The 25884-nt window shown below is 28.4% G+C and overlaps 3 protein-coding genes, 3 long non-coding RNA genes and 1 pseudogene across 8 annotated transcripts in view; 2 read left to right on the plus strand and 5 right to left on the minus strand.

The window, feature by feature from the left end:
* The window catches only part of LOC145187981 (uncharacterized), a 433414-nt gene that overhangs the window by 399212 nt on the left and 8318 nt on the right, over nt 1–25884 (minus strand). The window lies entirely within an intron of this gene.
* On the minus strand, nt 151–2208 carry LOC149893122 (uncharacterized). The gene is made up of 2 exons (XR_016445387.1): nt 1950–2208; nt 151–211 (listed from the first exon to the last, which is right to left on the minus strand). It is a non-coding gene; the product is annotated as an uncharacterized LOC149893122 (long non-coding RNA).
* Nucleotides 1149–2223, plus strand: LOC149893123 (uncharacterized). The gene is made up of 2 exons (XR_016445389.1): nt 1149–1497; nt 2095–2223. It is a non-coding gene; the product is annotated as an uncharacterized LOC149893123 (long non-coding RNA).
* Nucleotides 6381–7304, plus strand: LOC149893124 (uncharacterized). Its single transcript, XM_090091419.1, has 2 exons — nt 6381–6876; nt 7231–7304. Exons 1-2 carry the CDS (start codon nt 6381–6383, stop codon nt 7302–7304), a joined length of 570 nt encoding a protein of 189 aa, XP_089947545.1.
* Nucleotides 8534–10579, minus strand: LOC149893125 (uncharacterized). 2 transcript variants are annotated; one of them, XR_016455854.1, is made up of 3 exons: nt 10348–10579; nt 8898–8917; nt 8534–8674 (listed from the first exon to the last, which is right to left on the minus strand). It is a non-coding gene; the product is annotated as an uncharacterized LOC149893125 (long non-coding RNA). The 2 variants fall into 2 exon arrangements; XR_016456009.1 differs by having other exon boundaries at nt 8534–8760; nt 8891–8917.
* On the minus strand, nt 8925–10261 carry LOC149893126 (uncharacterized; annotated as a pseudogene).
* Nucleotides 13895–25884, minus strand: part of LOC145187396 (DNA polymerase alpha catalytic subunit-like) — a 45744-nt gene continuing 33754 nt past the window's right edge. For both annotated transcript variants that reach the window (XM_090065914.1, XM_090065909.1), the window contains exons 34-52: nt 25682–25774; nt 25501–25551; nt 25324–25364; nt 25151–25232; nt 20339–20464; nt 20145–20233; nt 20007–20041; nt 18694–18775; nt 18482–18558; nt 16382–16437; nt 16070–16198; nt 15728–15803; nt 15531–15629; nt 15281–15375; nt 15100–15189; nt 14847–14951; nt 14565–14681; nt 14366–14465; nt 13895–14251 (exon numbers count right to left, since the gene is read on the minus strand). In XM_090065914.1, coding sequence (XP_089922040.1) covers nt 14163–14251; nt 14366–14465; nt 14565–14681; nt 14847–14951; nt 15100–15189; nt 15281–15375; nt 15531–15629; nt 15728–15803; nt 16070–16198; nt 16382–16437; nt 18482–18558; nt 18694–18775; nt 20007–20041; nt 20145–20233; nt 20339–20464; nt 25151–25232; nt 25324–25364; nt 25501–25551; nt 25682–25774 — 1632 coding nt within the window. In that variant the 3' untranslated portion in view covers nt 13895–14162. The remainder of the gene's footprint in view (nt 14252–14365; nt 14466–14564; nt 14682–14846; nt 14952–15099; nt 15190–15280; nt 15376–15530; nt 15630–15727; nt 15804–16069; nt 16199–16381; nt 16438–18481; nt 18559–18693; nt 18776–20006; nt 20042–20144; nt 20234–20338; nt 20465–25150; nt 25233–25323; nt 25365–25500; nt 25552–25681; nt 25775–25884) is intronic.

Below are 25884 nucleotides of genomic sequence, written 5' to 3' on the forward strand. Positions count from 1 at the left end.
GTAGAAATTTTATTTTTCACTTTTTTCATTTTTTAAGTTTTTCAACTTAAAAAATGAAAAAAGAAATTATTAGTCACGCAATATTAATCTTATGTTAACAATCGAACAGAAATATCGATCCATAAAATAACAAAAAAATCAGTCAAGTTAATTACAGAGTAGAAGTTTAATTGCCTTGCTTTTCTTCCAACAACCATGTTACTTCAATAACCTAAGAAAAATAATTTTTTGTTATTTCTTGTTATTTTCTTTTTTGTTTCTTTACTATCTATCCTTAAGGGATGATAATTCATTAAAGCGAACTTATTGACTGCATTTATAAAATCAGGGAAAGTATCTCCTAACTTTAAATTTGCGGCCATTTTTAAAAAATAAGTATTTACAAATGATTTTGCCATGGAAACTTATTTAATTTCAGTTAAAATACGCGCGTGTCACATGCCTAAAATAAGGTGATATGATTGGTGCACTGGTAATAGCAATTTTTGCCGGTTTCTTACCAGTGTATATGCACTGGTAATAGCACTTTGCATAAAATAGTGTAATTTTAGGCGCAAAGCATTTTGGGATGTCTTGCGGGACCAAATAATCTTAATTCTCAATTTAAAGAAATATTTAAACTTATGCATTAATCATACTTTAATATACTTTTGTAATGATATAAAAAGATATATTTGTAACACAGCTTTTGCATAAAGTATTTCAATTACATGTCAATTAATTTGTTTATTCGTTTAAGTATATATTCCCTATTTAGATATTCAATAGCTGATGATAATAAGGAGAAAAAAACAACCTTTTTTTTAAGAGATATTTTTTTGAAAAATAACTCAGAAATAAAGTTAAGCATGGATAATACGAGTCAACCTTTTTGTACATGTCTTGTTTCGTGGTGCTATATCTCGATTATAAAACCTTATAAAATAAGATTTTCTCATATAAACAAAGTTTCTAATTAGACTTTCTTTCAAGTGAAAGGGATGATCAACATGTTCATTATAAAGATATGTAAAATTGGAATCATTTTATTATTTCAATAACTTTTTGTATTATATTTCTTTTTTTTGTATTATATTACTTTCATTTGCATTAGAAAAACAGTTTCCATTTCTTGAAGTTTTGTAAAAAAGAATCTATTTAACAAATTACTTTCACTTGGTGTTAAACTTGAAAGAACTTGAATACATTTTTGACAAATTTGAACTTTCTTTACCAAATAATCAGCAATTGATTTCAAAACCTCTTTAACTGAGTGTGAGAAAACTGAATTACTTGAAACATTTGGTAATATACAAGGTTTTTCAGAATTGCTTAATCTGATCTACAATTACATTATAAAGAAGTTGTAGCTTTTTACATTTAATATACAATTAAATTTGCCATAATTATTTACTTCCATCATAGATAACTAAAAAACTGAAAAATTGTATACGGAAACTACAACACTTCATGGGGGCCTGCATGATTTTTTGATGTTTCCGATATGACACTTTTAGGGTATGTACTAACTCTGCACTTAAGTATGTTAATGCTATTTTGTTAACCCAATGTCTTGACTTATGGTGTAGTAGAGCAAACTTTTTATTCTGAGACTCCAATCATTTCTTTATATTTGCAAATCAATCTCATTTGACATAAGCATGAACATACTTAAGTTTATATGCCTAAAAATGTCATATCTAAAACAAAATATCCTGCAGGCATTCATGCAACATTTTTACAATATATCATCGCCTTTAATTTGCAAACACATAGTTTTTAATTTGTGTCTTTCTTAAAATACCAACTCGAATTTGGTTGGTTTGAGTTAATTCAGGTTGAATACCACGCACATAATCTTCATCTCCATTAAACTCCATTCATAACAATCCATTAATAACAAGCATATTTAACAATAAAGAATCATAAGATTATAGCTAATATTTTTTGCATTGATTAATAATTCTTACCAATTACTGTTTGAAAACTCCCAGTTGATAAAAGCCTTAACGCTATTAGTACTTTTGCTTCTGAAGAAATTGAGCTGCTTGTCAATGTGATTAGTGATAAATTATAGTGTAAAGTGTTGACAATATCTCTTATATTGCTTTTTAGTAAACAAAATTTTTGAAGACATTCCACATCAGAGTAATCGCTTAAAGCAACACGCTGAGTCTCACGCCATACTTGATCTTGATCATGTGCAGCTAGAATTATTGAAATATCCATTTTGACTAAACTTTTGTAAAACTGATAAATCAACAATATGAATTATGATCACAATACTTAATAAGACATGTACCTTTTTAAAAAAAAAGTTGTGAAGAAGAACATATATTTAACAATAACAAGATTATATCTTTATAAGATGTTACATTGTTTAATAGGGACTTGTATAATACAAATCTCCACATAATAACATCTTATTAAGATGTTATTCTATTGTGTGTGTATATATCATCTTGTATAAGATGCTACATCATAATATATAAGATATCTTGAGCCTAATAAATATAATAATATAACATCTTAATAAGATGCTATATCATTATGATGCAGTTATTTTTGGTTAATATCTGTGATTATTGTTCGCCCTGGCGCTACTCGACTTTCGCACCCCTCCCCCCCCCCCCCCCCCCCGTTTTTCTTTTATGATTGATTCTGATAGAGAATTTTATGCTGATTAAGAATCGTATAAAAACATAGGTCTCAAAATCAACGGAAAGTGCTCTAATCTGAAGTTGAAAGTACAAAAATATACGACAAATCCCTAATATTCGCCATCTTGAAAAGTGACTTTTTTTGTTTTAAAAGTTATCATTTTTACCAGCTACCTGGTTTTTATACTTTATAACAAAGATTTCCAATTGTGGAACGTTTTGAGAATTCATTCATGTTTAAATTATCACGCAAATTTGCTTTAACTGGGATTATTACTTTGTTGTCTAAAATATCTTTTGAAATTTTTATCAAAGAAGTTGTAAAATTCTTTTATTGATTATATACTGAAATAAGTTTGATAGTATAAAATTGTTTATATTAAAAATATTTATATTTAAAACTGTTGACTTTTTATTCTCATACTTTTAGTATGAGAATAAAAAGTTAAACCCCCCGTAAAAATATTTTTTCATCGTGCCTTTCGTATAAAAAGGAATGTTTCATAAATAGATTTCTTGTAAATTCATTTACGTAAATATCATGGCCCTTCGAAGACCAACAGGCTTAACATACGTTTAATTTTAGGCTTAACATACGTTTGGAGTAGAAGTGCGGGTAAGAGTCGGGGATTATCAATAAGCGATATAAGGCAAGAACTAAATATTGGAAGCGATGACACCATTGTTGATTGGAATCAATTTTGCAGAGATATTTGCGTCTCATATTTCCTCAATAACCCTGATCCAATTGGTGGTCCAGGGTGTATTGTTGAAGTAGATGAATCTGTTTTCTGTCGAAGAAAATATCAAGTTGGTAGAATAATCCCGCAGCAGTGGATATTTGGTGGATATGAACCTGCAACAAAGAAAGGCTTTTTAGTTCCTATCCAAAATCGCGATGCTGCAACATTGATTCCAATCATACATCAATGGATACTTCCTGGTTCTATTGTTTGGAGTCACATGTGGAGAGCATATAATGATATGCAAGCTCCTGCCTATTTACATGGGACCGTTAACCATACCCTCAATTTTGTAGATCCGCGGACAGGCGTGACGACAAATCACGTGGAAGCTATGTGGTGTTGAGCCAAATCTAAGTTTAAATCAATGATGGGGCCAACTAACCGCGAAATGGTTGCTGATTATTTATCCGAATTTATGTGGATGCAGAGGTTTCCCGAACATCGGTTTTTTCACTTTTGGGATCAGGTTGTTACAGCATATCCTGTTTGACTGCTACCATTTATAGCTTTTTGTGTGCATCGAACGTAACATACATTTATAGTTCATGCCGAGGATCTTGTATTTCAAAAACGGCTATTTTCATAGCCACACAAATTAATTAAAAACATTTTTGCAAAGAATATTTAGGAATCCCATTTTTACTATTTGATAAAAGTTCTTTTCAATTACCTTTTTAAACAATATTTAGCTGGTTAGTATCCGGCGCTCCCCGGGACAAAAATGAAAATCTCCAAAATATACTTAAAAAGATATTATAGAAAAGTCACAATTACAACTTTTGCTACAGATAACTTTGTGAGATTTTGCCTCCTAGGGGTATCCAGTGTAGTAAGTTAGGGGAATCCTAGTAAATAAAGTATCCCCTAGGGTCAAAATTCTGGTACGAAAAGCAGCCTATGATCTTTTCCAGGTAAAATGAGGGGTCTGTACAAAATTTGCTGTGATTCGGATCAAAACTAGATTTGTATAAAGTACACAAAAACTTTGGGCTTTATATATTAGGAAACAATTTTTTCTGAAAAAATAGTTTAAAGTTCTGTTATAAAATTAAAATTCACAAGAAGGAATTATATGTTTCACAAGAGTAACATGTTTTATAGGTCGCCAATCTGTCTGATTACACTCGAAAGAGCATTCGCGTCAAAAGACACTTTTTTATAGTAAAAACCAGGTTAGCAATGTTCAATGATATATTAAGAATAACTAGATGTCTAACTGCCGTAAATCGGTATAAGAAAAAGTGAAGCAAAAATCGGCCATTATGGGGGGCAAAATCTTTACGCTATTTATCAAAACAAAACAAATACTAAGCTTTTGATTTGTTAAATTTGCCCCCCATAATGGCCGATTTTTGCTTCAAAAAATACGCGAAAGTTAGACATCTAGTTATTTTTAATATATCATTGGCAATGTTTTGCTTTAGAAAACAAAATAAACCGTTTAAGTAGTTTATTCAAGATGGCGAATATTAGGGATTTGTCGTTTATTTTTGTACTTTCAACTTCAGATTAGAGCACTTTCCGTTGATTTTGAGACCTATGTTTTTATACGATTCTTAATCAGCATAAAATTCTCTATCAGAATCAATAATAAAAAAAGGGGGGTGCGAAAGTCGAGTACTTACCGTTCACCCTTACTATAATATATATAATTTACATATGTTAAGATCCCTAATAATATATCAATCTAACAATAGAACTACATATGTATCATAAAAATATAACACCATTCTTCTTATTTAGTGATTTTTAAGTTACTCCAAAGTTAAGGCAGCTCATAGCAAGCGTAACTTTTCTTGCGTAAATTCTAAGGGTCTGCGTATCGTTATTATTTTGAACCGATAACTATATAAAACAATAACGATATCAAACGATATGAGTTTGTCTATGAAGCGATAATATCGGTTTAGTTATCGTTTGAAACGATAACCAAACGCTAACTTATCGTTTGGAACGATATTATCGGCTTTTTTTTATCGGTTTATCGGAATACATAAAAATAACGAGAATACCAATATTTATCGGTATAATAACGATAATTTTTACAATATTCCAACTTTTTTTTTTTTTAAATGCTAAATTTTAGTTCAATTATATAATAAATCTTCAAGTCGATTCAAAATGTCGTTTTGCCTATCTTTACCGGTTTTACAAGTTAATCCTTCCCGATTGTATATATTATCTAGATGTCTAACTTCACAAAATTTCTGTAAAGAAAAAGTGAAGCAACACTGTTCTCCAAAATGAACCCCAGGTTGAAACTCTCCCCACTCCTGATTTTTTTACATTTAATCAATCATATGCATTAGTAAACACAATATATGTTGTCAAAAAAATCTGAACTAAGTGCTAAATATGTATACTTCCAACATTAAAACGCATAATTTTTGGCTTTTTTTCTTCCAAAGTTTTAATAAAGTCAGCCATTATGGTAGTCAAAATAACCCATTAATATATATATAAGTACCTTTGATATTCTCTCTAGCCAGTGTGTGTGTGTGTGTGTGTGTGTGTGTTTATATATAAATATATATATATATATATATATATATATATATATATATATATATATATATATATATATATATATATATATATATATATATATACATATATATATATATATATATATATATATATAATATACACTGTGTGACAAAAGTTATCGTACGCTAAGAAAAAAAAAATATTCAATATAGACACAATTTTTCTGCTATACTTAATGAAAATTATTTATAATTTTTTTTTTAATAGTATTTATTTTGTTAATTTATGAAGTTTTTGAAATTTATATTGAAATAACATTAAAATTAGGCTCAAAATTTGAAAAAAGTACATTAAAGATGATGACAAAAGTTATCGTACACTTAGCGTACACTAATATTTATTTAACTCCAAACCGTTATGTCCACCATTTTTCATACATTTTTGATATAAACACTTTAAGATTATTTTCAGTGGTTTTAAATGAATTTTTTGGTTAAAAAAAAGTAAAATGAGCTCGAAACGGGTTAAGACCACTGAAGAAATTCGTAAGCTAATAATTAAGCATTGGAATGAAGGAAAATCGTTGAATTGTATTGCAGAAATTGTTGATTCTAAAAAATGCACAGTTTCTTCAATTATTAACAAGTTCAAAAAAACAGGAAAATTAGCTGATTTGCCCCGAAGTGGTCGTCCAAAAAAACTGAATAAGCGTGCCGAACGAAGCTTTGCTTCCACAGTCAAGAAAAATCGTTTTGTAAGTGCCAAAACTTTAGCTTGCAAAATAGAAAACGATTTGGGGGTTAAAATTAGTCCAAAAACAGTCATTCGAAATCTTAAAAGAAAAGGAATAGTGAGTCGCGTTCCAAAAAAGGTTCCTTGTATTAGTGATAAAAATTGTAAGCTTCGATTAAACTATGCTAAAACGTACATTGATATGCCAGACTCATTCTGGAATAAAGTCTTACGGACAGATGAGTCTAAATTTAATGTAAAAAGATTTGATGGTAGAATTCGTGTATGGCGTTCATCAAAAAATTGCTTAGAAAATGGAACTACAGTCGGAACATTTAAACACGGAAATGGATCACTGATCTCAAAATATAACTGGATAGCGTATACGAAAAAATTTTTTGAAGACAGTTTTGGCCTCCCAAGATGGCGGCGGAATCAAGGAATGGTGATATGAAAATTAAGAAACTGACGATAATCAAGTTTTATATCTTAAGCTCAAATATTGATAAATATATAATTTTCTAATAAAAATCTAGTTTTTTTGTTTAACATTAGATTTTATTCATAAAAATAACGGAATATTACATATTTACATAAATTTCAAATATAAATATTTTTTTACGCAGTGGCTACGGTACCGGCTGCTGGATCTTTAGCTCTGGTAGCTAGAGTACCGGCTGGTCTGGGTTCTAGCCAATGACGATGACGTAACTTATATTCATTACGTAACACCAACAACCAGAAAACCAGAAGCCGGTTTCTTAGCCATTGATGATTTAAAACCGGTGTCACGTTAAATAAGTAGCCCGTTAAAAAAGTAGACAAAATGTTATATCTGCGCATGCGTTAGTTTACGGATACTTATTTAATGCACTGATCTCTATAATAACTGGATAGCGCATCTCTAATATCAAAATTCACGCCAAAATCGCCATATTGGAAAGCCCCAGAACAATGAAATCTGATATGTGCGATAAAGCGATAAAGAGATAAGCCGAAAAACAGAACTTAAAGCTTACGGGATTAAAATTTTTGGGGCTTTCCAATATGGCGATTTTGGCGTCAATAAATAAGAAGTTTTGCTTGGAGTTACTCTATCCAGTTATTATAGAGATCAGTGATTTAACGCCATTATAGGCGTTAAATAAGTATCCCGTTAAAAAAGTAGACAAAATGAACTATCAAGACAATATTTTTAACACCAAACGTAATTTTAAACTTAATTCTAAATTTTAAGTTAAGTTAAGATTAAGTTAAAGTTTTATAAAGTCCTTATTGAAATATATATGACTTTAAAAATAATCTTATAGGAACTTAATATTTGCAAACATTTAACGTCTAAATATTTGCAAACATTTACGATAAATGAAAATTCCTAAATTAGGAGCGCCGCACTTCCCTTGATTAACGATCTTATATTGGATTGTGTCTTATGTTTATAGATTGTGATATAAATGTTACATTAAGTTTGTATTTTGATATCTGGCGCGCACCCCACACGGTGTCTCTTGGATAAGTAATGTTATCTGTTAATGTAATAGTATTTCTAAGAGTTATTTTAATTTAAAAAAATTTTTAAAAAAGCAGCTTAATCTATAAATTTTCTGCTGATGAAAATTTTCATATAAGTGTAAAAAGTTTAAAGTCTATTACACTTAATAAACCTAGGAATCTATTTCTGATCTGAAAAACGAGTTTTTCTGATCTGATCTGAAAAACGAGTTAAGGGTTTGAGATTTAACAAGTTCTAGGTTTTGATCTAAATATGATCTCAAACCTTCCATAATGTTACAATTAAAAACCAGCACTATCCAAATTAAACCGTCCAAACACGCTTACGTGGGATAATGTGTAAGCGATTAAATCATGTAGAAGATTAAAATTACGTGGAAACAAAATGAGAAATGTAAAAAAAAAGACATGATAACATTAAATTGTTAAAAATTTATTTTCCAAAATAAATTTACATTCAACTTTGTATTGTTATTAAACTTGTGTCCATTTAAATATACCTCTCCTAGATTGTCGGTTGTTTGCCTTCTCAAATAAACAACAGGGATCGAGGTTTACCTATCAAATATACTTTTAACATAAGCGATGGAATCTTTTTCTTTAATTACTCCTAGCCATAAGAGCTAAAGTTGTCGTACCTAAAACTCAAAAAAAAAAAAAAAAAGAAGAAAGTTTTCATTATAATTATAATCAGAATTATTTACTAGATATTTATAATAAATTGACAGATGAAACAAACAAAAAAGACAATTATGTTTAAATTTAAAAAAGTACTTGTAACCTGAAATGTAACCAGGACATCTAAAGTGAAATATAAGAAAAATAATATTAGAAAACTATTTTTAACTTTTTTACATTTATAATTTATATTTATTAATTATAACTTTTACTTAATAGTTAGAGTGATGATACAACTAGAATTTAAAATATAGTAACAACTTTTTTTAAAATAATTAAATTATCATAATAAATCTAATTTAAAAAACTCTACAATAAACTCTAATATAAAATTGAGTAAACTCTAGTCTAGTTCCATCTTTACTACTTATAACTCTAGTTCCAACCCTAACTTATAACTACTACTTGTAACTCTACTTGTTGTATCTCTACTAATAACTCTAATCTAAAACTGAATCAATCAAAGACACTTAAAATTAGTTTTTGTTTAAAATAAGTTTTTGTTAAGAAAATATTTTTATGTATTTAACAAAAAGATTTCAAGCCATTATGCTCACAAAACAAAAATTAATAAATCAAATATCTAACTTTTATTAAGGTTTTTAAAAAAATTATTATTGCAGTGACAGAAATTATCACATTTAAATGATAATGAGCCTACTTTTTTACCATATGATAAAGGAAATATCTCCTTTTTTTTCTCTCAATACAATGCAGGAAATGAGACCTCATACTAATTTTATCCCAGATAATTAAACTTGAATCAAAACCATTGCATAAAGCAGTAGCATTTGAAATAGCATAAAGCCCACAATCATTTCCATTGTCTTGCTTTTGACATCTTATGACCTCCACATTCAAAGAAGAAATACATTTATTTATTAACAACGATTGTGCAACTCTGTGTACCAGTAATGGAACAGTGCCTTTATTAAATCTAGTAAACAGTGAATCATAATACTGAACAGAATTAGAACCATTTTCAGATGTTTAATTACTTATTAGAACCCAATGTGAATTTCTAACATTAAGTATCTGAACAAACTTTAAAGAAATAGTTTAACCACCAAAGTTTTTTGAATTAAAAATCTGAGAACTTTGAAATCCACCTACTTCAGGAAACTGATGTGAAAGAAAGCTTTGTGCAATACCAATTAGAGTATCATCAAGCCAACAAGATAGATGTTTTAAAACATCTATGCACAGCTTGACTGGCTGTGCTGATGTTGAATAAAAATTATTATCTACAGAAATTGCAGGACAAACTAATCTTTTGGATTTAGATACACTTGCGTCAGTTAGAGAAGTTAGATGCTTTCTCTTGCTGGATTTCTTTAAAATTATTTTTAAATCATCTTTTTCAATTAATTGTTTAGTCATTTTAAGACAATAATCATGCTCTTTTAAAAACAATTGGGTGGACAATGCTTGTTTTTCTGATAAGTAAGGCTTTATACATAATACAATTTACCATCTAAAGTATGTAAAAATTTAGATTTAATTCAATGATAATAATTATTTATTCAACAAAGTATAATGTAATGTTTACATACCACATGGTTTGAATTTTTTTGCATACTTTAAAAAAGATTTAAGCTCTGATTTGTAATATTTCATCCTTACATCAGAGAGATATTGTTTAACATCTTCAACAGAAAAGTTATGAACAGGCATTTTTCAAATTGAATTTTTGACTTGTAAATTAGAAATTTAAGTAACTTTGAAGATTTACCTAATAGAACAAGCCTATTTATTTAACGATAGATTTCACCTACCTAATGGAAACTTAACATCATATCTGCGCATGCTTATCGCATGCGCAGAGCTATCTGTCTACTTTTTTAACGAGCTACTTATTTAACGTGACAACGGCAAAAAATAATTATTTCTCCATGTTCAGACCAGATAAAATGTCATGTCGTTTATGATATATATTTAAATAATGGAATATAATACAATGTTAGTAAACTTATATAATTTAAGCATGGAGTTTCAGATTTAAGATAAACTTGGAGATAAACTTTATACACCTGAAATACTTATACGCTCTTTTGGCTCATAATGGCTATACTTAGATAATCAGAAATTGAAAAGAACTTACCATATTACATGGAAGTTTTTCAATCTCAGAATATTGCTGCAGAGAAGAAAGGATAGGAAATTGTGTATGATAGATATTCTGATCAACAAGATCACTTGTAACACGTGCCTCCTATCTTCTCTGTTGTTGCTTAAGATTGGTCAATCTAGACTGGATGATATTCAGTTCACGAAGAATGAACGCATTCATAAGAAACTGTCCTGTTATGATAACCACAATAAACAATATACTACATATTTATACTTAAACTATAATACTACTGCCATTCATTTCATATGTCAAAACAATTTTTAGAATAATTACTTAGCCTTAGTAATACAAAACATTCAAACCTTGTGCACTAAATGGTTCAACTTTAAGCCGGCTCCATACGCCAAGCATACTATCATGCATATGCAGTTAACTTGAATCAGAGGAATCACAGAGACTTAACTAATGTTACAACAAATATATTTTTTAAAAGTTATATGACTTAAACAATTTACAATTACTCCTTGAAAAAAAAAGTCTATAGCAGTTTTGTACCATTATAAAACTAATAACTAGCTAATATAAAAGTATATTTCGAATTTAATTTAATAAGTAATGCACGCTAGTACATATTTTATATGTACTCCTTGGGCCATATGTACTCCTACATATGGACCCTGAGATTCATATCAAATCTCATCGTTATTTATATCCAAAGGTTCTAGAGCATGGTGGCCTTACATACACAGATATAAATACTATTACTATAAATGCAGTTAAGATTAAGAGAAAACAAGCATATTTGACAATAGAAAATCATAAGATTGTAGCTAATCTTTTTGGCATTTAGTAATAATTCTTACCAATAACTGCATGAAAACTACCAGTTGATAAAAGCGTTATTTGATTTTGACCATGTGTAGCTAGAATAATTGGAATATCCATTTTGACTAAACTTTTATAAAGCTGTTAAAACAGTGATACGAACTATGATCTTAATACTTAATAAGACATATATCTTTTTAAAGAAAGTTGTGAAGAAGAACATATATTTAATTATAAAAATATTATAATTAAATATGTGTTAATAACAAAACTGGTAACAAAAGCATTTAAGACATTTAAGGAAAGAAAGCCAAGTAAAATTTGGGTTGATAAAGGTAAAGTATTTTGATAAATTTCAAAATACTTTAGCGTCGATCCAACTCTTATATATATTTACGTTTACACGACCTAGTTAAAGAATGTAATAATACTTTTCACTCTTCGATTAAAATGACTAATGTTGAAGCTAGCTCAAAGAAGAATAAAAGTATAGTGTTGAAAAATTTATAACAAAAAAGTCTATCCTCAAAAAGAGTTATACAACCAGATGGACTAAAGACGTTTTTACAGTATCCTTAGCCCAATATACTAAGCCAGTCACGTAGATTATGATGGCGAAGATATAGCCAGAACATTTTATAAAGAAGAAACGCAACAGATAAAGCAAGATATATTTAGGATTGAAAAGATATTGAGAAAAACCAAAACAGTCTTTAGTAAAATGGGTTGGCTATCCAGATTCATTCAACTCATGGAAAAATAATAAAGATTTGCCCAATATTCAACATTAATGTCTGATACGTCATTTAGTAAAAACAACATATCATTTTGTAAATACAATGCTTAAAAATCTACCTCTTGTTGATGATTTTTTAATTGTCAACACTCAAAAAAAATGCACTTACAATAGAAAATATGCCCATTCCTGTTGCAATTACAATAAATGGTGAAATAAGATCCATGTGTTTATCATTGCTTATATGGTTAAAATAGAAAACTATGATAGTTCTGTTGCAATTTTAACTGATGAAAATTTTATTCATGTGTTTTTGGTTGGTGATAAGGTCGATAATTTCGTCATTTTGCTATTGCATATATATAAAAGTTCGATGGTCAGAAAATCAACCATTAAAAAATATTCCTGAGGATGGGTTTTTTATGGTTGGTACATGATTGAAAAAGTGGTGAGCCGTCTCCCGCTTTTTCCTACTACTAAAAAATCACGCAAATACGATTTAGTCTTGACATTCATGCCAATTGCCTCTATCTTGACTCAAACCTGTTTCCATTTTCTGTGCAAGGTTTGATGAGAATGAGCCAAAGAGGAAACTTTTATCTCATGCTAGCGTCTTCAATTGTTTTTTTAAAAACTCCGTTGTAAGCTAAAAAATATTTAAATTGGCAATAAACAAAAAACTTGAACTGAATTTTGATCTCTACATAAAAATTGTAAGAAAATATAAAGTTCAAGTTTTTTCTTTAAGACCAGAAAAAGGTAATTTGATATGTTGACATCTAGGGGCCCCACAAAATTAAGTGCCAGGATAAATAACTATTAATCAATGCTGCCGTAGTTCTGAATTTGGATATATCAGAAATATACATAAGTAAAAAAAAGTTAAGAAAACCTTTGTAAAAAATAATTTCAGTTGAACTTCTGGTTTTATTCTTGATTGAAATATAATATACTTGAGAAAGCTATTAAAGAATATTTTATTTTGATGCTGGCATAGAAGCCGAGAGAAATTTCGACCTTCATGATCATATATAAAGCCAAGACCACTAGAAGCGTGCTCTAGTCATTGAAAATGAAAAATAATTAAGTCTTTTAAAAGTAAAAACCATATAAATCTTTTAAAAGTTGTTTTAAAAAATTATTTTTACACACACAGGGCCCCGGGAATCTTCCCCGTCCACCCCCCACCCCCTCTCGGCGGCCATGGATGCTAATAGATGGCTTCGTTGACCGTTGTTTATATATATAGTTTTTCATTGTTCTAGTTAGTAATTGCAAGCATTAAAAATTTACCTAAATAATTTTTCTCTCTGTTACAAAATATAGAAAATTGGTCTGTATTCTATGATTACAAAGAATATTTAGATTTTATAGGATTATCTTTACAAAATCCTGGAGTCTGATAGAGATTTCTTTATTTTGTTAAGAAATATTTCAAAGGATCTGATAACAAGTAGAAAAAAACCAATTAAGTAAAATTTGCTTCCACCAGCTTAAAAGTTATTTATTACATAATTGTATTCATATTAAATTATCATCAAAAGTTAGAAGTTTTAAAACGCATCATTAATTTAAATACATTCGCAAATTTTAAAAAGCCTCATTAATTTAAATACAAAGCACGCAGCATTTTAAATGAAAGGTTCTTTGAGTTCCATTGCTTTTTACTCTCCACAATATAGTGTAACAATTAACGAAAAGGACTATTTTTTCAAAATTTTGGTCCCATGTTTAAATTAAAAAAGGTCTCCAATATTAACAGTGGAATATGCGTTGAGTTTTAATGTTTTTTCAACCTCGTTGTAGAGTATGTGCCATACATTATCTATAACGAAAATAAAACTTAACACGAGTTATGAACCAATGGTCAAGTAATTAGCTTTGTCCTTTCAATCCAAATAACTCGAAAAATTAAAATTGAATAAAATTAAAGATTTACTTTGCTTCCTAATTCTTTTCAATGCAACTTCGGTTGTTTTATTAACATCAAATAACCGGCTCAAGTAGAACAGCTGGTTATATAACATGGCATCAGTATACTAAAAAAAAAAAAAAAAAAAAATCAAAAAATTCAGGAAAATGTTTATTATCACTTAAGTATTTAAGAGTTTAAAAAACAGAACCGTTACGATTCTCACATCAACATGAACATTTCCTTTGCCACAATGGTGACAGATTTGTGCGTGCTTCAGATTTTTCACCATTATATGTCGCGATACATTTCCACAAGAGCGATCGTCACATGAAATCCAACACTAAATAGTTAATTCGCTTAGTAACATTATAACTAACCTCATTTCTATGCGAATGATTTTAAGTATACATTTTACGCATCTGAAGTAGTATCATCTGCAGTAGTATCATCTAAAATGTCAGTGATATATGAACTTGCAAGCAATAAACATATAATAAAAACTTACAGAATAATATCTGTTGATACGATTTCTAATAAAAAGCTTTAGATAATTGTGCAGTCTGCTAGGATGGTAAGGTTGATTGCAAGACTGGCATCCAAAAGGATCAACCTGAAGACAAAAATACTATAAATGGTTAAAAGTATTTTAAAATGATAACAGAGGAATATATCCAAAAAATAGCGCTTATAATTGAATAACTGAGCGCTTAAGGTGATACTAAGCTGATAAAGATTATATCAAAATATATAGAACCCACCTTAGTATCAAAAGAACCTTTACATTCCACTTCTTTTTTGTATAAAGAACACGATTTGATGTTGCATTTCACAAAAAATTTGTCTACGTCCTAATAAAATTTTTGTTTAACCAACGGAAATTAGATAGTTATCATTTCTGACCAATTCTATCAAAAAAAGAAATTCTAATATTCTCCCTACCTTAAATCTTTCTTCTTCTGTCATGAGAACAGTTAGCAAGGCTTGCTCTGCATCTTGCTGGTGCGAAGTTGATTTATAGCCCGTTGGATCAAGACCTATATATAACAAATCAAAACAACCTTTTCAAACTAGTTTTCAAAATAGGGTACAAAAGGTTAAATTGTTTCAAAACTATAACTGGACTAAATAATTACAGTACACGCGCATGTTACAAATGTTACAGTGCATGTACAAACTTAAACAAATTTACCTAAACATTCAGCAATATAAGACGAGTCTGTTCCTTCAATAGGATCACATAAACGAGCCACTACAGGGTGAACTTGATTTGAAAGATAGTAATGATTATCTGCATTAAAAAGAAAAAATCAAAACAGAGAATTGAGGTTATCTTAAAAAAAGGGCTATCATAACATCTATAAATTCTTTCTAAAAAAAATAGAGTACCAATTTTTAAACTTGGGTTTTTCAAACATTCTTCTGGATGATAAGCACGTTGTGTTGCAGGCATTTTTGTATTATCCTACAAAATTTAAAAGCATTTAATTCTGCTTCCACAGCAACAGAAGCAAATTCTTCCAAATTTAAGTGAATTATTAGTCACATAAATACAGGAAAAGTTATGAAAATCTTTTTAAGAAAGAAATCAATAGATCATTATATGAATAAACTTAATATTTAAAGCAATTGCCCTTTTTACCATTAACATAGTTTTTCAACATTTTTTAAATCTTTTTTTATAAAAGCTAAAAGAAAATTGCAAGTTTAAAAAACTAAACTTTAACTTACATCACATATTACATAAGTAATAGTATCTCCCACTGCAACACGACGCCCTTGTGCCATCAACCTCAAAGCAACAGTAACATGGGGTAGGGATTTTTTGTCAGGATAATCATCTGGATTTTTTGTTAAGCACTAATGAAAAAAAAAGTTTATTATTTTACGAAATGATTATGAACCTTTTCCACTTTGTTCAAAATTTATAACAAAAAAAGCCACATTAAATTCACTTTTATGAATAATAAACCTGACACATGAGACAACAGCAAACACACAAATGGTATATTGATATAAAAGGCATATCTAAAGAAATATCACCTTATTAATTTCAAATTTTTCAATTTCAAATTTACCACTTGATAATTTTTCAGCAACTACAAAAACAAACAACAAAATAAAAAAAAACAGTCAGTAAAGACTTTAGGTCACCAGTAAAAAGTTAATTTTTAAACTTTTTTTTTAAACAGAACCACATAAATTAACTTTTTTTGGCTTATTTATCAAGTTCTGAATATTTTCTTTATAACACATCTAAGAGTTAGCAATTACCAGTTTATTGGTAAATTCAATTAGGATAATCTTTTAAAATGATGATCTCAAACTTTTTGATTCAAATACTACCAGTTCAATTTTTTGATGTTTCCTAATAACAACTGCTTAACGCTTTATTAAACATTGTTGTAATGCTTGAAAATAGTGATGAAGCTAATCAACACTTGAGTATAGATTTTGTTTGAGGATGGCTTTGTAGATATTGGACCATCAATGAAAACTTGTTTTCTACATAAGACAAAGCTATACAGTTCCCCCCCCTACCATCACAGAACCTCCTCTGTGTAACTATTGTCATTCAAATTTTTGGTTCAAGCACTTAGACTCAACATTTTGAAAAGAACATCTAGAATTTACTTTATCTGAGTGAATTGCTTTATTCTGAAAATGCAGCATACTTTCATGACTTTCAGTATAGCTCAATTGGTTAACTTCATTGATCTTACTGATGAAGGACTTTTTCCATGCAACTTGGCATTGATGACTAATTGTTTTAAGAATACTTTCATCAGTGGGTGTATGTATGTATGTATGTATGTATGTATGTATGTATGTATGTATGTATGTATGTATGTATGTATGTATGTATGTATGTATGTATGTATGTATGTATGTATGTATGTATATATATATATATATATATATATATATATATATATATATACATACATACACACTCACACACATCTTCTTTCAAAATATTCTAAATACATTTTTTAAGCTCAGAGTTTCTACTTTTCAGAAAACACAAAAAGAATTTGTATTAAATATTTACAAATAAAAGTGAACTAAAAAAACAAGATGAATGCCAAAAATGTGTTTATTTGGCATTCATCTTTTGAATTTTTTTTGTTTTTTTTATTTGGAAAATATGTATCTTGAAAAAACATGCACAGTAAAGCATTTTCGAGCTGAAAATATTCCAAGAAAGGCAATTTATGACACAATTAAACATGCTGAAAATAAATTTGGATGAGTCAAAGGCTAGAAATGGTCATATAACCACAAAATGGCCAAAAGATAAGGCTACCAAGCTAATAAACATTTTTAATCATCAAGATGATAATTTTCAAAGGCTAGAAATGGTCATATAACCACAAAATGGCCAAAAGATAAGGCTACCAAGCTAATAAACATTTTTAATCATCAAGATGATAATTTTCAAAGGCAAGTAGCTCATAAATTCAATATTTTGCAACCATATGTGTATAAATTACTCAAAAATAAGTCTGTCATCAAACGCTATAAAAAAAAAAAAATTTGATCAAATGATGCAAAGAACATATTACAGCAGACTTTACCAAAACTAAAGGAACTTTGAATGGATCATTGATAATAAATCATTTATCACTTTAGATCACAGTTTGATAATTGCAAACACTAACTTTTACTGAAGTAATATTTTGACTCCATCAAATAATAAATACAGTCAAAAAGAAATGTTTCCAGAAAAATACTGATCTGGATAACAATTTTGTCCAAAGGTACCTAAGCCATATTTTTGAGAATATATTAACAAATTTATATAGTTAGGGCATTGTATTCAAGAAACTCATCCTGTTTATAGAAGAGCATCATCACAGTGACACAATTTCACAGTTTCAAATATTTAGATTAAAGCAGGTTTTTGTCCATCAAAGCAAGAGAGCATAAACATATAAATGTATGTGTGTATGCATGCATACATACACACATACACACACACACACACACTAATACATACATACATACATACATACATACATACATACATACATACATACATACATACATACATACATACATACATACATACATACATACATACATTTATAACAAAATATTTTTAAAATTTGTAATACCCTATTAAAAAAAAAATTTAAATACCAGTTCTTAAAAATTCATGTATATTTTCCACAATAACATCACGAGGTTTTGAGGATAGAATTTCATTTAAAACATAACTAGAATTAATGAAAATAAAAAATTTTAGAACATAACTAGAATAAATGAAAATAGAAAATTTTAGAACATAACTAGAATAAATGAAAATAAAAAATCTATCACATCTCAGACACAAAAACACTCATTAAGCTTACTTTCCTGAATCTTTTGCTAAACCACACCAATCTCGACGCACTATGTCTAAACCTTTCATATCAATTTGCTCAACTACTGTACCTAATAATGTAAAACAAAATTTCTCTTTTTGTTAAAATGATATTTTTATTAAACTTATAACATATAAATTTACTGGAAATACTGTGTTATAGTTTACTGTAAGTAAAAATTTTAACTATATGAGTTTTGTTAAGGAATATTTTTTTCCTTTCTTGAAACAAACGTGGTATTTTTCCCATTTCTATGTATTTATAACATGAGTCACATTTCAATATAACAAGAATTAAAAAATCCTGAGTTTTTCTTATAAAAAAAAAAAAAGTTTTTTAATCAAAAACCTAATTTTTTTTAAAAAAGAACTAAAGAAATATAGTTTTCTTCCTTATTTCTCTCCAGCAACAGATGCTTGCAGCTTTGATAGAAGCAACATTTAAGAAAGATCTTATGGCAAAACATTTAAAACCAAAAATAACAACAGATTTGTTATATTTTTTTTTACAACAATTACGAATTTAATTTTACTGCTTTTTAGTTCTTTTTTTTTTTTTTTTGAGAAAAAAAAAAACAAAAAACATTTAAAATTTGTGTTTGATAATAGGGGTAATTTTTTTCACAAGACAGAACTCTAAGTGTTTCAACTTCCAAAAAATTCAGATTTTGAAAATTTTGAAAAAAAACTCAGAGTTTGAATTAAAAAGTTAGCTAATGAGTAACTCTATGGAAATTTTTTATAAACTGTTTAAATCTGTTCAAATAATAGAGAGCTTGAATTAAAGAGGAAAAAACAGATAAAACTTAAAGTAACTAATACCTCTTTTTTTTTTTTTTTTTTTTTTTAGTTAAAAATTAAACAAGAAGTCTTATTTTTAAAGAGGAAAACAAAAAAAAGGCTCTTTTTCATAACTGCTATTATTATCATCATTAAAATTTAATTCAGACTTGATTCAGTGTTTTAGTTTTCTTTAAAACTTAGCTTTAAACATATTTTTTATTTCTGTTTTCTGTTTGTGAAATTTTAATGAGTTTCAAAGAAACAACAACCGGTCACAGTTCTACCACCAGTGATATCAATAATCACTGGTAATTGAACTTATTTCATTGAGCCAAGCAATTATTCTGTTAATTTTTTATTTTACATCAAAGAATTTAAATCTTTATTAAAAACATTTTTTAAAGAAAATTTTAAAACACTTTCAAATATCTTCAAACATGACAAACATAAACTAAAAATTATAAAAAAATCATATTTAAAACTTTGAGTTCTGACAAATTGAAAAAAATCTAAACAAACCATCATCTTTAGTAGTAACTGAAACTGCAGCATACCTGAACATAAGGTAACCATAGAAAAACATTAAATTGCATTTAAAGTTTAAATAACATTTTTATTAAACAGAAGATAACTATTTTAATAAAAAAAAATAAACACTTTTTTTTCTTGAGAAGAAGCATTGATTTAAATATTCCATCAATATCAATTTCAACCATTCGATATAGTTTATTGACTTCACTTTTTACCTACAAATCAGTGCAAAGTACACACTACAACATCCAAGAAAAGTTTCCTTGTATTATTGAGAAATTATTTGTCAAAAAAGGTTTTACAGCAGAAAAATAACTTACTCTAAACCCAATTTTTCTGACTTCTTTAAGGTCATCAGAGTTGGTATTTATCATAATTGAATCTGTATCCCCATATATAACATCAAGCCCAAGACCTTGAGCTAAGTCTTTTGTTTTCATTAAAATCTAAGTTATCAATTAAACATTTGAATAACTATAAATAGAGCTTGCATTTTAAATATTATTCATCAAAGGGTACAAATTCTTGTTCAGTATTTGTAATGAATTGGTCAGTATTTCTTTAATTGAATGCTAAATAATTTTGGTTTAGTATTCTTAAACAAATGGTCAGTATTTTAATTTAGCTTTGTCAGTATAAAAATAAAAATTGTTCAATAAAAAACCGAAGTTGGTCAGTATATAACTTTGTACAAAGTGAAGTAATCAGTCTTTTAGTAATGCTGCATGGCTTTCTTTTGTCTCCTAACTTTTCTTTTTTTACCAATAGGAATGTCCTTTGCTGCCAGTGGGGGTTTACAATACTTCATTTGAATTGCAAAACCAACAATGTTTGCACATGAATTTCTAAAAGAAATCTGGACAACTACATGGATTGTGACTATTTTCTTCATTTTTGATATATAATCCATGTTAAGATCCATAATTTAAGAGCTTTTTGTTTGAATTGATCAAAAGTCTTCTATTTTATTTGTTTGATGCAATTTATTTCTGTCTAAGTAGTCTTTATTTATCATATACAGGTAAATAATATTCAGTTGATTCACCTTTTATTTTGGTGAGATATGTTGGTCTTAACCCATTGATAACCTTTTGTCCACAAATTTACTATATTTGTTGGTTCTTGGCTGTATTTTTTCATGTTTGGTGTATATTATTTCAACTATTTTTCAACCAGATCTGATGCAACCTCTTTAAATCTTAAGAATGGATGTCTTTCCCTTAAAGTGTCTTCATTTTTCACTACTCTGAAAACATATCACCATATCCTTTTTGGTAAAAACACCATCTGAGATTAATACTTCAGGGTCATACTTTCCCTCATTGATTTTTGCCAAACCATAAGAAATACTTTCAAATATAAACTTGAAATCTGCAGTTTTTTTATTGCAACACATGGCCATCCAAATACATGAAAATGGCAATCCATATCAGTAGCACCAATTAGTAAGACAGGGAACCCTTACCAATTTAATTTTATGCAGCATTAACATGTAACTTCTTTTTTTGAAGCTTGATATAGGAGTCTTTTTGTTGGTACAAAAACTTTAAATTTTCCATTTTCTTTTACATCATTATTTTTATGAGAGGTTCAAAAACTACTATAACAGATTTATCCTCATTGTTTAGTATTGTCTTGAAAGAGAATCTAAGACCTAGCCATCTAATTACCTAAAAACTGTTTACCTGCAATTGCATCTTTCTTGTTCAGATATGTTTCATATCTTATCCAATCACATTTTTGTTTCTGTTTCCTTGGTTTCAATGATGGTTGCTCTTCTATTCTATCATTTTTTTCTTCACAGGAGGACTTTTAAAAATTTTTCAATTTTTTCAATTTTTTTTGCTCAGTGCTCAGATTGAAATCGCAAACTTATTTATACTTTTTACTAAATTATTTCAGTTAAAGTTCAAATTAATTAAGTAGAATCACAAAAGATTTTACTTAAGTTACAGATAATTTTATTTAACTGACCACTTGGTTAATTTATTGACCAATAAATTAGAAACTAATGACAAAGTTTTAACTGAAAGCTAATATACAGTATGTGCCAAAATTGCCACCATGTTTGAACAAAGAAATATTTTATATTTTTTTTACAGAAAAGCTGTGAAGAAAAATGAAATTTTAGTTTTATTAATTAAATTTAAGACTTAGCTAACTGAAAATATTGCTTTTTATTAAATTTAGAAGATATTGAATTTTTATGTGAAGAGCTAATGGTGACAATTTTGTCACAAATGAAAGCAAATAACATATTGTAGTAAATTAATATCAAGTGTATCCTCCCTTGGATTTAATTACAGCCTGAATTCTTTTAGGAACACTAGCAACCAATTTGCGGCATTCCTCTGGTGTAATTGAGTACCAAACCTCTTGTACACGACCCCAAAGTTCATCCTTATTCTTAGGTGGAGTAGGAAAGTTGTAGACCTGTTGTTTAACTATTGCCCATAAATTTTCGAATGGGTTAAGATCAGGGCTTTGTGCTGGCCAGTCAATGACTTTCAATTTACCTCGTGAAGGAATTTAATGGTCTTATCAAACTTATGCTTGGGGTTGTTGTCTTGCATGAACATCGTGTTACGTACAGTTCTGCCCCATTTTCGAGGGGACTTGAAATATCCGACCTTAAGGATGTTGATATAGTCATCAGCGTTTATTGTTCCATTAATTTTCACTAATTCACCGACTCCACGAGCACAGAAACATCCCCAAAACAAGAGTTTTCCTGCGCCATATTTAATGGTTTGTGTAAAATCTTGAGCACTTAATGGTGAATTAGGTTTTCTCCAAGTATATCTTATACCATCTGATCCAAACATATTAGTTTTACTTTCATCTGTCCAAATTCAGTCATAAAAGTTATCAAAAGTCATGTGTGCATGAAGTTTAGCATAATTTAAACGGGCTTGGCGGTGACGAGAAACTAACAATGGCTTCTTGATCTTTCTTCTGAATTGAAAACCAATTCTTTTGAGCTCTCTATTGACTGTCTACACTGAAGCTTGAGTCCCATAACTGTTATTCATTAAATTAGTAACATCTTTTGCAGTTTTAGACTCTCCAGAAGCAATTAAACAAGCGATTATTCTTTGGTCTCTTGATGTAAAAATTTTCTTTCGACCACTTTTAAGCTTATTTACTTCTAAATTATTGCGCAACTTGATTTTATATATGAGATTATGAGACTTTCCGAACTCAGCAGCGATTTCACGATAAGATTGTCTGGATTTAAGCCTTTCCACAATATTTTTTTCTAGTTAAGATTTATTTTCCTTATGATGATAATAACAATACTTTTTTTATGTTTTGTAAACAAAATCAAATTTTAAATGATATTTAATTGTTAAAAATCTGTGAAAAATTGATAACTCAATCATTTTAGTCATAAGGCTATTAATTTATGTCGTATGCCTAATTAACTGTGGGCAAATATGTTAATTGCTTTCATTTGCGACAAAATTGTCATCGTTAGCTCTTCACATAAAATTTTTAAAAAAATTCAATATCCTCTAAATTTTATAAAAAGCAATACTTTCAGTTAGCTAAGTATAAAATTTAGTTAATAAAACTAAAATTTCATTTTTCTTCACAGCTTTTCTATTAAAAAAAAAAATAAAATATTTCCTTGTTCAAACATGGTGACAATTTTGGCACATACTGTATATATTACAGAGCATTTAATTCAAATACTGACTATTTCAATAAAATACTGAAAACTAAAAGTAAAAAAATACTGACCTTTTATCAAAGAATGTTCTAACATTTCTTTTTAGTTATTAAATGTTCTTCAAATAATGTTTGAATGATTTTACAAAAAAAAAAAAAAATCATTAAAATATCTTAACTAACAAAGCTTATAATGAAGTGATATTATTTGATTAGATGATTTAACATCTGATGAACATGATCCCTTACTGTAGTGGAAATGTAAGAAAAAAATGTTAGTGATACCTGGTTGCTGTCTGCAAAAAAAAAGAGAGGTTGAGTTGCTGTAAGAAAAAAAAAAAAAAAAAAAAAAAAAGATACAACCTGCTGTTTCTATCTTTTGAAGTTTAAGATTAAAATTTTGATCAAAAGATTATTTTTACAAATGAAAGATCTGATGCCCCCTCAACTGTTTGAAAAATCATGCAAAAATAGCAAATATTCAAACAACCGTCAACAGATTTGTAAAAGCAGGATGATGTCCATTTAATTTTCACAAAAGACATTTTGTAACACTAGAAAGAAATTAGTATAAGGATTGATATAGGATCATTGTCAATCAATTCTTTGACCAGTGCCAGAACACTTCTACTACCTGTAATTGCACTTAAAAGTCATTCACAAGTTACTGAAACAGTGCTGCAAGAAAAGTGCTTGGAAGAGAATATACCAGCTACTAGAGTTTAGTAAAAGAGTAATAAAATTACCAAAAGAAAAACACTTATCAAAATTACTTATGCAACCAAAACCACCAAAAACACAACAAAATGAGCAAAAGATGGTTATATTAAGATTAGTGACAGAGATATTTACTACTCCATTGTGTGAAGAACTTCAACAGATAATCATGATTGCAATTGTTAAAGAAAACCTGGCAATGTAATTATACTTACATCAAATCCATACAGAATGTTCTGTCAACAATAAGAAAGAAACAGATGGAAAAGAAATCAATGAAACTGGAAGTTCCAAAAAAGAAGATGCCAGCAAAGCATTATAGAAAGTTCCAAAAGACAGAAAAATTAGTACTGTTTGTGAGTTCAGGTCCCTTGTAGTGTTTATGAAATTAAACAAAAAATGGGCAATAATCTGAAACTAATGATTGCAATATTATAATTTTCAATGCATGAAAATATATAATCCTCAATAAAAATACTTTTTTTTTCTGCATAGCTTTCATAAAATTATTTGTTACAAGAATAATATTGCAATCATCAACTATTCATGAATTGATGATTGCAATATTATTCTTGTAACAAATGATTTTATGTAAACAAAGCAGAAAAAAAAAGTATTTTTATTGATTACTATATATTTTCATGCATTTCATGTTTTGAATATGTAAAGAATATAAAAGAATGCTTGATTTGTGTGAATGTGAAAAATAAATATTGTTAACAAAATAAATTAAAAAACCATACTTCACGACCTTTTCCAGTTACCAAAGCAGCCAATGATTTTGCATAAAACCTTGATTCACTGAAACCCAGACAACCATACATACTGAAACATTATAAAAGATAACACTATTATAAACTCAATATAAATAATAAAATTATTAGTAAAAAAAAAAAAAAATCATTAGAACACAAACCTGTTAGCAGTTAATTTTAAAGCCTTTTGTCGAATATCATACTAGTTACAAAAATTAAAATAACTTTGATAACTTTGAAAAATTATTAGTAAACACAGCATAATAGAGACTCAACCTACAACTCAAATAATCGCTGCACATCCCAAACCTCTTCACAAAGATATAGAATTACTTTACCTGAACATAAACATCTGATCCATGTGCTACTGTTTTAAGGAGCTGTTTGACCTGAAAAAATGATTGGTTGTTAGGTAAAAGAAAACTATTTTTATAATATTTTTTTTCACCATCTCATCATAATCAGGAACTAATAATAGGTTGATTATAAGTTGCAGAGAGCTATCACAAAAAAATTAACCTGTCTCCTTCGTTCAACTAATCTTTTGATTTCAGTTGGTAGGATACCTTGTTCTAAATCAGGAGATGGTAAGTTTGGCAATTCTTCGTCCTCCTTAAATAAACTTGATTTAATTCATAATATTTATTTTCATAATAAATATTTTCAGGGTTCAAAATATTTGCAACTAATTCTAACAGTTTTTTCTTTTATTCATTTTAATT

Source organism: Hydra viridissima, unplaced genomic scaffold (assembly GCF_058129835.1).
Source record: "Hydra viridissima isolate aposymbiotic clone 2 unplaced genomic scaffold, HvirCarnegie_v1 scaffold_1, whole genome shotgun sequence".
NCBI lineage: Eukaryota > Metazoa > Cnidaria > Hydrozoa > Anthoathecata > Hydridae > Hydra > Hydra viridissima.

Coding starts and splice junctions, on each gene's coding strand:
- LOC149893124 (XM_090091419.1), top strand. CDS start 6,381: ATGAGCTCGAAACGGGTTAAGACCACTGAAGAAATTCGTAAGCTAATA. Junction 6,877..7,230: donor TAATGTAAAAAGATTTGATG/GTAGAATTCGTG, acceptor TTTTTTACGCAG/TGGCTACGGTACCGGCTGCT.